Source organism: Phocoena phocoena, chromosome 13, assembly GCF_963924675.1.
Source record: "Phocoena phocoena chromosome 13, mPhoPho1.1, whole genome shotgun sequence".
Lineage (NCBI taxonomy): Eukaryota > Metazoa > Chordata > Mammalia > Artiodactyla > Phocoenidae > Phocoena > Phocoena phocoena.
In genome coordinates this window covers 74,436,019-74,448,596 of record NC_089231.1, presented here as the reverse complement: position 1 = coordinate 74,448,596, position 12,578 = coordinate 74,436,019, and the positions used below count along the sequence as shown (strand labels likewise).

At 38.6% G+C, this 12,578-nt stretch overlaps 1 protein-coding gene across 1 annotated transcript in view; it reads right to left on the bottom strand.

Annotated features, from left to right (window-relative positions):
• Nucleotides 1–12,578, bottom strand: part of MAPKAPK5 (MAPK activated protein kinase 5) — a 37,783-nt gene that overhangs the window by 20,931 nt on the left and 4,274 nt on the right. Inside the window, exons 2-7 of the mRNA XM_065889405.1 lie at nucleotides 6,533–6,606; nucleotides 5,972–6,047; nucleotides 5,081–5,178; nucleotides 3,558–3,666; nucleotides 2,034–2,123; nucleotides 1,187–1,282 (exon numbers count right to left, since the gene is read on the bottom strand). Of these exons, the coding sequence (XP_065745477.1) occupies nucleotides 1,187–1,282; nucleotides 2,034–2,123; nucleotides 3,558–3,666; nucleotides 5,081–5,178; nucleotides 5,972–6,047; nucleotides 6,533–6,606 (543 nt within the window). The remainder of the gene's footprint in view (nucleotides 1–1,186; nucleotides 1,283–2,033; nucleotides 2,124–3,557; nucleotides 3,667–5,080; nucleotides 5,179–5,971; nucleotides 6,048–6,532; nucleotides 6,607–12,578) is intronic.

The following is a 12,578-nucleotide window of genomic DNA, read 5'->3' as shown; positions in this document are numbered from 1 at the left end:
GAATGGATTCTCCCCTAGAGCCTCCAAAAGGAACACAGTCCTGCTGACATCCTGAACCATTTCAGACTTCTGACCTCCAAAACTGTAAGGTAATAAATGTGTGCTGTTTTAAGTTACTAAGTTTGTGGCAATTTGTTACAGCAGCAGTAAAATATTAATACATATATATGACAAAGAACTTGTATCCAGAATATAATTTTAAAAATTCTTATATCTCATTTATAAAACAACACAAAAAGAGCAAAAGATTTGTACCCATACTACACAACAGAATGTTGTACCCATATTTCACAATAGAACAGCCAGTAGACACATGAAAAAATATTCAACAACAGTAGCCATCAGGAAAATGCTATAATTAAATCCATAACGAAATAACACGAACATACCTACCAGAATAACCAAGATTATAAACACTAACAAACATAAGTTGGTGATAAGAATGTGAAGAAACTGGAACATTTACATTACATTAGTGGTGTATACAACCATTTTGGAAAAAGATTTTACCAAAAGGGGAGGGGTATGTCCCCCAAAACTCGTAAATGAATGTTCCTAGCAACTTTATTCCTAATGGTGAAAAATAGGAAACAACCCCAAATGGCCATCAGTCAGTGAATGGAAAAACAAATGTGGCTTGCTCATATGATGGAATACTACTTAGCAATAAAAAGGAACTAATTACTGATACATACAGAAACATGGATGGATCTGAAAAACATGCTGAGCCAAAGAAGTGAAACACAAAAGGTACAGAATTCCATTTTTATGAAATTCTACAACAGGCAAAACTAACCAATAATGACAGAAAGTAGATCAGTGGTTTTAATTAAGGGGATTAAGTTGGGAGCAGAATGACTGCAAAGGCACACAAGACAGTTTTTGAAGTGATGGAAATGTTTTGCATCTTGACTGTGGTGATGTTCATGCAGGAGTATCCATTTGTCAAAACTCATCAAACTATACTTAATGTAGAAGTATTTTATTGTATATTAATCATACCTCAATAAGGCTGCTTTTAAAAGAATAAAATGCCTGCACCAAATTAAGCAGCCTATAGGTTTATGAAGCTGAGTCCTCCTTCTTCCATTTGTAATATATACCCACTCATGCTGTGGAATGGAAGAAACGTGAGTCTACAGGCAGCTTGGTGACACATCCTACGGAAGAAACAGCACATGCTTACCTGAGGTGCTACATAATATGGGGTGAACTGAGGTGTCATCAAGTCACCTTGGTCAATTTTGGCAAATCCAAAGTCACACAACTTCACTGGAGCATCCTGAAATAAAACAAATGGGAGTCACTGCTCCACAGTTCTTGGAAAACGTTAAAGGAAAATGCAGGTGCAAGACATGTTACCTTAAGCTCTCAGGAGTTTCTAGCTGAGACCTGAACCTATGAGTAGCATGTCCTTAGCTCTGGAGACAATGATTAATATTTAGAAATTGTTCTTAGTAATACAGAAGTAAGGAATTTCTACCCACTCACAATCATCCCTGTTTTATAACTTGTAAAGGCAGCACTAAAATCAAGATGCTTCCTGACTCTATTGGCCCATTATCTCTCATCAATCTAGGGTGCTGCTTCACCCTCAACATCAGCTTCATGATAGCCAGAGTAAGTTATCTGGTGGGACACAGTGCATGGGGCATGGATTGGGGCTGGAGAGGAAAACACACCTTATGAAGGTTAACACTAAACACAACCATTAAGTTCCAAGGTAACATATAACAGCATATAGATTCCTGCCCCTTCCCAAAGTCCTTCCAAATAATATCCAAAATCTAAAGTCCTTATGTACAAACACACATCAGTGTCATCCACAGTGATCGATGCCAGGGGTATGGTACAATTTCTCTGAGCCTCTAGCAAGGAAACAGATTTGGGAAAAGTAAGCTGCTTGCAGCACTTTGGCCTAAAGCCTCTTCACCATGGATTCAGAGCACTCCAAACATATACACACCTACACACTGTTCCTGAACTATACTCAGAGTAGCAGCACTAAAATACAGAAGGGCAAGTCATCTCACCAAAGAGTTATCCTTGAAGAGCAGATTTTCAGGCTTGAGGTCTCTGTGTGCGATGTTTAACAAGTGACAGTGCTGTAGAGCCAAAGCTATCTGGAAAGGACATAATGGAGCAACCATATCTTAGAAAAGATAGCTCTTTAATTCCCCTGGTTTAGAGAACTCAGGATGTTAAAAAATGATCCTTACTAAGTCAATTAAGACTGTGGTCAGTTTTCAATTTTAAAGCAGAAATTAAGTAAGATTTCAGATATCAAGAAATAGAAATGAATTAAGCTGTATTTTGTTCAACAAAAAGAAAAAATACAACAGTAAAACAATTCTTTGTCATAATCAACTGATGGTTAAATCCTGTATGAAATGGGAAAAATGAAATACTTGCACTTCCATTAATCTGAGATGTGACAAGTACTGCAAAGCAAACACTGGGCCAGGCAGTCTTCAGAGGGCCTGGCTTCCCCCTAGCAGGGCAGCGGCACTAACGCCTGACTCAAAGGAAACCTGCACTCTTCAGGGAGCCCAACTTGAAGTTCTGCTTTCAAGAACAACAGAAAGCAGCTGAATGGATTTTTCCACCTGATGTTCTAATCTGCCCGTCCCACTGGTTGAAAATGTTGCCTGTTTAGGTGGATTTAAAGGAGTTTGGTTTTACAGAAGATTATCAGAGCTCATCCTTTAGGCCTAATATTTGAAAAATACAAGCTATAATTTTTAAAATCAAATAGAACAGATTTTATCTGTTCTTTAACACTCTGTATGGAATTGCCTTGGCATTCCAAATATCAGTTCCTCCCTACCAGAAAGGAGGCATCAAAAAATGCTTGAGGCTCACAGAAAATTTGGAAGAATTTTTTCATTAAGAACCAGTTGGGCTATGTGTCCTGCTTCTCTCTGCTTTGCTTGCTTGGCCTGAAGAGAAACCTTGAGGGTTTAGATTTTTCATCTCCTCATGAGGTTATTTCCAGTTGGATTCCTAGTATTGTTTGTGACGTACATCATTCCTCTAGCAATAAAATGTGATGTCAAAATAGAGAGAACATAAAACCAGGAATAACCCAGAATTACAAAGACCTTAGACTACTATTAAAATCTGATGAGAGAAAGGTGACTCATAAGCAAAAAGTATCTTATATGTAATTGCCTTAGAACATATTTTTACACCATACAGTCTTTCAGGTAGTATCACTAGCATTTTATCTCAAAGTCCAATAACAGTGCTTGGAAGCTATACGTCTAAAGATTATCTACAATCTAAAAAGGAGTTAAGATTACCTTCCTTCCAGAGTTTATTTAAATCTTATCATAGGCAAACAATTGAAAACCACTTAAGAATACAGGTTCCCCCCACCAAAGCATAAAAGGGGGTCACATTCCTCCTGTCAAGGTATCTTTTCTAATTACATAACAAAGCAGGCAATGAGAGATCAAATAGAGCTTTTCTTCAAGCTTTCTTTTATTCCCCTCAATGAAATTGTGCTTGTTAACCAACACTGTTGGCAGTTTGATTGGTACCCGGGGTTAACTTGCCTGCTTTGTTACTTGGCTGGCTTGCTTCTCTGTAAAGTGCCGGTGCTGGCTGATTCTGTGAAATAGCTCTCCCCCTTCCATCATCTCCATTACAATTAAGAGTCGAGCCCTGTTTGAAAGCATTTGATTTTGTTAAGTTAAAAAACAAAGCAAAACAAAACAAAACTGAAACATCAAGTAGCTAACCTAGATACCTCATCTACAAAGTGTTACTACTTCCTAAATCTAGTCCTACCAAGCCCCTTTGAGTTGGATCCCTTGTCACTACCAGCTGGACAATATGAATAAGGACTATCCCTGACCTAAAGGTTTCTAAGAAGCTAAAAGAAAGCAGAAGAATTAGTTTTGAAGACAATGATCCTTTTGAAGATTCTGTACTTAACTTGTATATACATTTTAGGGAAGCTACACTGAAAGTGTATCGAAAACAGAATACGACTTTGTATAGGACATGAATATCAAGTCATTCAGTTGGGCTGTCTTGGTTATTCACTCTCGTGTGTGTGTGTGTGTGTGTGTGTGTGTGTGTGTGTGTGTGTCTCCCCCTCTCTACTCCCTGCCCCCACTCCACTAGTTTTCCATACAACGCACAGCATGCCCAGCAAGATAGCCAGATAGGGTTACACAGCTACTAAATAAAAGCAAAAATTCTCATGTTGTGAAAAAAAAAATCCGAATTTTGGTTACCACTCTTTGATATAAATGCTTCCAGCTTCCATCCAAATGCTTTCACCAACAGAGCACAATTTTAAGAAATAATCATTTGATTTCCCATTCTTCTTTACAAATTCCATCTTTTTCCATCTGGAAAACTCCTACTCACCCCCTTCAAGTCCTCGCCCCCACGTAACTGCTCTGAGACACCTCGCCTCCCTAGCCTACAGAGGGCAGCTCTCCTCCTTTGTAAGCTCAAAATATTTTATGCATGCCTCTCCTTGGTACCTATCACACTGCTAGAATAATAGTCCCTTCAATAGAAACCATACCTTATTTAACTTTGAATTCCCTGGAAAAGATTTAGAATGACACCCAATGAGCTTGCCAAACATTTGGAGGCTAAAAGAATGATGTTGATTTCTTCCTTTAAAAGGAATGTCAGATTCAGCAATAAGGGCTTTTTGCCATATCAACTTCTAAGACATTGCCTAGAATAATATTTGGTCTCCTTTTGCTAATTTGAAATAGAATCTGTTTTAATTCCACATTACTCGGCGGGGGCGGGGGGGGGGGGGCGGGCAGGAGAGTGGGTAGGGTATAGATGAAGCACGGCTGGCAATGAGTTGATAACTGTTGAGGCTGGGTGATGGGTACTTAAGGATTCATTACATGATTCTTTTACAAATGTTTGAAAATTTCCAAATTAAAAAGTAAAGGAGAGAAGAAAAAGAAAGAGGAAGGGAGGGAGGCAGGCAGGGAGGGAAGGGAAGGGAGAGAAAGAGGGCACAAAAGAAAAGAAGACCCCACTACACCTTGGCTTACATATGGAGAGGTGGTCATGTGATAATGACCCTGTGTAGTCTTACCTGGGGCTGGACTCATGAGGAAACTGTACACTGTTAGCAAACACTTCAATGATTTGAACTATATTTGGGTGTGTGGCACACATCATGTGCAGACGTACCTTAAAGAAGAACAGAGGAAATGTTTCTGTACATAGGGGATGCCAACATTTTCTCTCCAAACTTTCCCCCCAAAACTGACCACACTAGGCCTGTGGATGAGCCTATTACAGTAAAAAACCTTATCACCTGGAATGATGTAAAAAAAAAAGTGTTTTCATACACAGATTACCTCCTTAATGCTCTTTCCATGAAAAAAACCTCACCAACAGGTTTATTTACTTCTACTGTCCTATCTATTAGCAAATGAAAAATTTGGTAAATAATACATCTTATTTCAGAAATTATTCATATATCTCTAAGCAAAAGAATAAGTCCTTCATTGCATATTATTAACATGTCATCACCACATCCAAATAATTTTAAACAAATGCCTATTATTAAAAACTAGAAATACATCCTCAGAGTTCTCCTGCAACACCTTTTCAATACACTATTCACTAGAACCTTCCTCATAATATTTTATCTCCACTCTTTAAAGACCTTTTCCAATAAGCAAAAGCTGAAGTAAACCTGAGTATTTTGGGGTATAAGAATCGCATTAATTGAAAAAGAACAAAAGGTGGTTTGAAAGGAAGCAAGACTTCACTAACAGCTTTTGGTATTGATGGATGAAGAACTGCTTTATAATGATAACATGGAATAGCAAAAAGTATGAATATAAAGAGAGTAAGTATGAACATAAAATTCTTTGTGAATCTCTGTATTCTCTCCATGAAGCTGCCTTACTTGTAAAAAGAATAATTCTTAGGCACTTCAAATATTTAGGCAAATCAAGGCAATAAAGGACCATACCTCATTTCTAGCTTTTGGACGATCAAAAAGAATTTTCAGTGCAAACCGTTCTTGGGTAGATTTCTTCACACAGACTCTAGATTTGGAGAAAAAAGTTCAATCAGAAATTATCTAAGTTACAGTGAAAACTAATTTAGCAAGCTATTCTTTGAGAACTGTGCTTCTAATCAAAAATATATCCAGGCGCATCAGAACAAACTTGCCCCCATGTCTAGCAGATGGAAAGGCAGAAATGCATCTCGCCCACCCTTCACAGGCCTTAGACATGTGAAATCAACTTGATGCTGGCCAAGAAAGACAAAATGGCCTCTGCTGGCTACAAGTGACTGATACAGTGGCTCCATGGTATCAACATCTTAAATGATTCTGTTACAGATCATGTGACTTCGTCACTTAAATATATTTCTAAATGGATGAGAAAAAGCCTATCATAAATACCTCTGCTTGTTAAATTAAGGCTGTTTCACAAATCTGGCAAACCTAATGCTTCTAACTTAAGATGTATTTCGAACAGGTCCTCTTGAGAACAATTGTGTCATAGTTTGCACATGGGTCTCTTACCTAACTGGACCACTAATTCCAGCTCCCAGCTTCTGAGTCCAATTGATATTGTATTCCTCTAAAATGGAGGTTTCCTATTAAAATAAAAATGGAGGAGGCAGAGAATGATTCTCCAGTTAAAAAGCTGAATAGTTAAGTAGAGGTGGGACAACAGAAAACCTTAATGCTCAACATCTCAGCTTCTGAAAGAAGCTGATAAGTAGAGCTTTGTGTAGGGCTTTATAATTACACATTTCGCCTACAGGACCATGCTAGGCATTGCTTTCCAACAAGAGAAGGCAAACTTTAGGATAAAAAGAAATTCTTCAGCTCATCTGCAAGGTCCATGTGAGTAAATACTCGTGTTTTTTTTTTTTTGAGTGTGGGAAGAAGATATTCTTTCAAAATGTTTCACTACTAAGTACTTATTTGCCAAATGGTCAAGTATATTTTCTGAGATTCTAGAAAGATTGGTCTGATATATGCTGCTATGATATAGAGGTCTATATCCTTGAACAAGATCAAATTGGAATAACTGAATAAATTAAAACTTAAAAGTTCAAATAAAATAGTAATAAATATTGTAGTACATTTATCTAGTTTTCAAGTGCTATTTTGAGTACAAAGATATTGTCACGTTCACTGTATAACTATATTCTTCACAGTTTTAATAGATTCCAATAGCTTTCAATAGTTCCAGATAGAGCCTCTACAGTTTAATTAAAGTTTTTATGGAATTACTGTGTAGTCATCAAATATTAAACTTCTGTTGCCATATGTTTTTAGGCAAGAAAGCCATACACTTAAACTGTGGTAGGCTAAAATTCATTTTTCAGGGTTCCACGGGTAGAAAAGAAAACTGACTACAGACCTGGAGAAATTAGGCCAAAACTCATAAGACTATCAAATTGTTTTGTTGCAATGAAAATCTGATAGATTATAATTAGCAACAGAATCTTGATTCCCAGGTATAGGAACAGAATATTTGTCCATGAAACACAAACTCAATGAGCAGTTAGTAAGTGCCAGACACCAGGATAAGTTCAGAGATGAAAATAGAGCTTCTGTCCAATGAATATGTAAGTGTATAAAACAAGTTTAGAATAGCCTTCATCTCCACACCTTCCTGCTGCCAGTTCTTGATAAAGGTTCCCATCATATAGTAAATGCTCAATAACTATGGAATGAATGACTAGAAAGGTGGACTAAAACCAGGTGATGGAAGGACATTGATTTGCGAGAGACTAGCAAAATCATTACACAAACTCTCTTCTGAAAAACTGTATATCAGGGTTAAGGAGCTTGTCAAAGTCACACAGTGAGTTATAGGCACTGATAAGACTAGAAACTATGGCTTTGGCCTCTTCCCCAGCATCATTCATCTTTGGCATCATCCCCAGCTATCAGGGGTAACTGCCCAGGCCCCTGCATGAGGATTAGGAATGAATCCTGCCCAATTAGGGAGGTCCCAGGTCTCCACTCACCATCTCCTAAACAGAATTCAAACCTACCCATTTAACCTGTCTACCTCCTTCATGTTTCCACTGCCTATCCTGCCGGATTCAGAAGTATTTGAGAAGACAGAGAGGAAGACAGAATTGGGAAAGAAAGAATTGGAGCATAGTCTATGCTTCATGGTAGAGTAAAATTTGCCAGGCCTCTAATGAAGACATACACTCACTGGAGACTCAATGGAAAAGACAGATTCATTCTACGGAATTATTTGTTACAGTCAGATCAAAGGACTATTCATATGTCCAGTTCCTGGGATGTAAAAATAGTATTAGACCAAATTCTTCACTGCACTGGTGCTTATTAAGATGGTACTCTACCTAATGGACAGCCAAGAAAGTTCAAATTATAGAGGCTCTGACTGAAGTTTTGACACTTGGCTTTGCAGAAGGTAAGAGAAGCACTACCAGATCTCTCTACAGCCCTGATCTCTGAACCCTATTTTTCTTACGTCTGTTGTCCTCTTTACCAGGTTTAATTCTTGCACATTTGTTGATGGTGCCATAAACACTAACCAGTTCTAAGACTTCACTAAGCCCAGCTGGGCAAAAGAAGTAACATTCTCACATCAGCTGACTCTTCTATGTGTAGATGGCATATTTTCTCACATATTTTAATGGCAAAGAGAAGGTAAAAAGGCATGGGTCAATTAAGACACTTTATTGAAGAAAATTATGGACTACCTCAAATGTATCAATGACAAATACATTGACTGGGTTCTGCTAAAGAAATCTATACACTGGGACTTCCCCAGTGGCACAGTGGTTAAGACTCCGTGCTCCCAATGCAGGGGGCCTGGGTTCTATCCCTGGTCAGGGAACTAGATCCCACATGCATGCCACAACTAAGAGTTCACAAGCCACAACAAAGGAGCCCACGTGCTGCAACTAAGGAGCAGGCGAGCTACAACTAAGGAGCCCTCAAGTCACAATTAAGGAGCCCACCTGGCGCAACTAAGACCCAGCACAACCAAATAAATAAATATATATATATATTTTAATCTATACACTGTCTTAAATAAGGATATAGACTCATGGAATGAAGTACAGTTGACCCTTGAACAAGATAGGGGGTTAGGGGTGCTGGCACTGGCACAGTCAAAAATCCACGTATAGGGGCTTCCCTGGTGGCGCACTGGTTGAGAGTCCACCTGCTGATGCAGGGGACACGGGTTCATGCCCCAGTCCGGGAAGATCCACATGCCGTGGAGCGGCTGGGCCCGTGAGCCATGGCCGCTGAGCCTGCGCATCCAGAGCCTGTGCTCCGCAATGGGAGAGGCCACAACAGTGAGAGGCCTGCGTACCACAAAAAAAAAAAAAAAAAAAGACACATGCACCCCAGTGTTCATTGCAGCACTATTTACAATAGCCAGGTCATGGAAGCAACTGAAATGCCCATCAACAGATGAATGCATAAAGAGGATGTGGTACATATATACGATGGAATATTACTCAGCCATAAAAAGGAGTGAAACTGGGTCACTGGTAGAGACGTGGATGGACTTAGAGACTGTCATACAAAGTGAAGTAAGTCAGAAAGAAAAGCAAGTATCGTATATTAACACATATATGTGGAATCTAGAAAAATGGTACAGATGAACCAGTTTGCAAGGCAGAAATAGAGACCCAGATGTAGAGAACAAACATATGGACACCAAGAGAGGAAAGTGGGGGGTGGGGTGGAGGTGGGATGAATTGGGAGATTGGGATTGACATGTATATACCAATATGTATAAAATGGATGACTAATAAGAACCTACTGTATAAAAAAGTTAAATTAAATTTTAAAAAAACCCCAGAGGAACAGGCACAAAAGAATAGACAAAATGGATGTTATGAAAATTTAAAATTTTGTGCATCAAAAAACACTATTAGGGGCTTCCCTGGTGGCGCAGTGGTTGAGAGTCCGCCTGCCGATGCAGGGGACACGGGTTCGTGCCCCAGCCCGGGAAGGTCCCACATGCTGCAGAGCGGCTGGGCCCGTGAGTCATGGCTGCTGAGCCTGCGCATCCGGAGCCTGTGCTCTGCAATGGGAGAGGCCACAACAGTGAGAGGCCCTCATACCGCAAAACAAACAAACAAACAAACAAACAAAAAACACTATTAACAGTGTAACAAAGGCAACCCACAAAATTGGAGAAAATATTTGCAAATCATATATCTGATAAGGGATTAATATGCAGAATATGTAGAGAACTCCTAAAACACAACAAAAAACCCCCCAAACAACCCAATTCAAAAAATGGGCCAAGGACTCAAACAGACATTTCTCCAAAGAAGATACATGAATGGCCTAGAGCACATGAAAAATGCTCAATGTCACTAATCATTAGGGGAATGCAAATCAAAACTACAATGAGATACTACCTCAAACCCATTAGGATGGCCACTATTAAAAACAACAACAACAACAAAACAGAAAAGAACAAGTATTGGAGAGAATGTGGAGAAAACTGGAACCCCTGTGCACTATTGGTGGGAACGTAAAATAGTACAGCTGCTGTGGAATATGGTATGGTGGTTCCTCAGAAACTTAAAAATAGAATGACTATATGATCCAATAATTCTACTTCTGGGTATAAACCCAAAAGAGTTGAAAGCAGGATCCTGAAGAGATATTTGTATGTCCATGTTCAAAGTAGCATTATTTACAATAGCTAATACATGCAAGCAACCTGAGTGCCCACTGATGGATGAACAGATAAGCAAAATGTGGGCTATACATACAATGGAATGTTATTCACCCTTAAAAAGGAAGGAAATTCTGCAATATGCCACAACACGAATGAACCTTGAGGACATTATGCTAAGTGAAATAAGCCATTCACAAAAAGACAAATTCTGTATGCTTCTACTTATATGAAGTATTCAGAGTAGTCAAAATCATAGACAGAAAGTAGAATGGCAGTTGCTAGGGACTGGGGGAAAGGAGGCAATGGGGAATTACTGCTTACTGGGTAGAGTTTCAGTTTTATAAGATGAAAAGAGTTATGGAGTAGAATAGTGGTAATGGTTGCCCAACATTATGAGTATATTTAATACCACTGAACTATACAGGTAAAAATGGTTAAGATGGTAAATTTCATGCTATGTATGCTTTACTAAAAAAATGAAAAAAAAAAAAAGAATGGAAAAAAATATACCACAAGTAACCAAAAGAAAGCTGGAGTAGCTATACCTGACAACAGATAAAACAGACTTTAAAACAGAAGATGTTAATAGAGAAAGAGAGGAACTTTTTATAATGATAAGATCAATTCAAGGGCTTCCCTGGTGGTGCAGTGGTTAAGACTCCGCACTCCCAATGCAGGGGGCCCAGGTTCAATCCCTGGTCAGGGAACTAGATCCCACAGGCACGCCAAAACTAAGGAGCGCAAGTGCCATAACTAAAGGAGCCCCCCTGCTGCAACTAAGACCTGGTGCAACCAAATAAATAAATAATTATTGAAAAGAAAAACAAAAATAATAGTTGGCGATTTCAAAACCTCCACTCTCAATAACAGATAAACTAGACAGAAAATCAGCAAGAATGTAGAAAACAACACTATCAATGAACCTGACCTGACATCTATAAAACACTCCATTCAACAACAGGGGAATATATATTCTTCCTAAGTGCACACGGAATATCCTCCAGGATAAACCACATGCTAGGTCATAAGTCTCAATAAACTTCTGAAAATTAAAATTATGTAAAGTTCTCCAACAATAATGGAATTAAGCTATAAATCAACAGAAGAAAATTTGGGAAATTTAAAAATATATAGAAACTAAGTAACATGCTTCTAAATAACCAATGAAGAAGAAATAATAAGGGAAATTAGAAAATATTTTGATCTGAAGGAAAATGAAAACGCAATAAGCTAAAATGTATGAGCTGCAGCTAAAGCAGCATTTAGATGAAAACACTAAACACTGCTTTAGCTATCAACACCTCTATAACAAAGGAAGATCACAAATCAATAATCTAAGCTTCTACCTTGAAAAACTAAAGAACAAACTATACCCAAAGCAAGCAGAAATATTAAAAAGTAGAGCAGAAATCAATAAAGTAGAAAACAGAAAATAGAGAAAAATAAATGAAAACCAAAAGCTGATTCTTTGAAAGGTCAACAAAATTAACAAACCTTTAGCTAGACTGACTGAGAAAGAGAGAAAAAACACAAGTTATTAACATTAGAAATGGGGGCTTCCCTGGTAGCACAGTGGTTAAGAACCCACCTGCCAATGCAGGGGATCCGGGAAGATCCCACATGCTGCGAGGCAACTAAGCCTGTGTGCCACAACTCCTGAGCCTGCAAGCCACAACTACTGAGCCCGTGCACCACAACTACTGAAGCCCACACACCTAGAGCCCATGCTCTGCAACAGGAGAAGCCACCGCAGTGAGAAGCCCCGCCGCAACTAGAGAAAAACCCGCGCGCAGCAACGAAGACCCAATGCAGCCATAACTAAATAAATAAATTTATTTTTAAAAACAATTCCACCCTTGATAGCATCATAAAGAATAAAATATTTAGGAATAAATTTATCAAGAGAAGATCTATACACTAAAG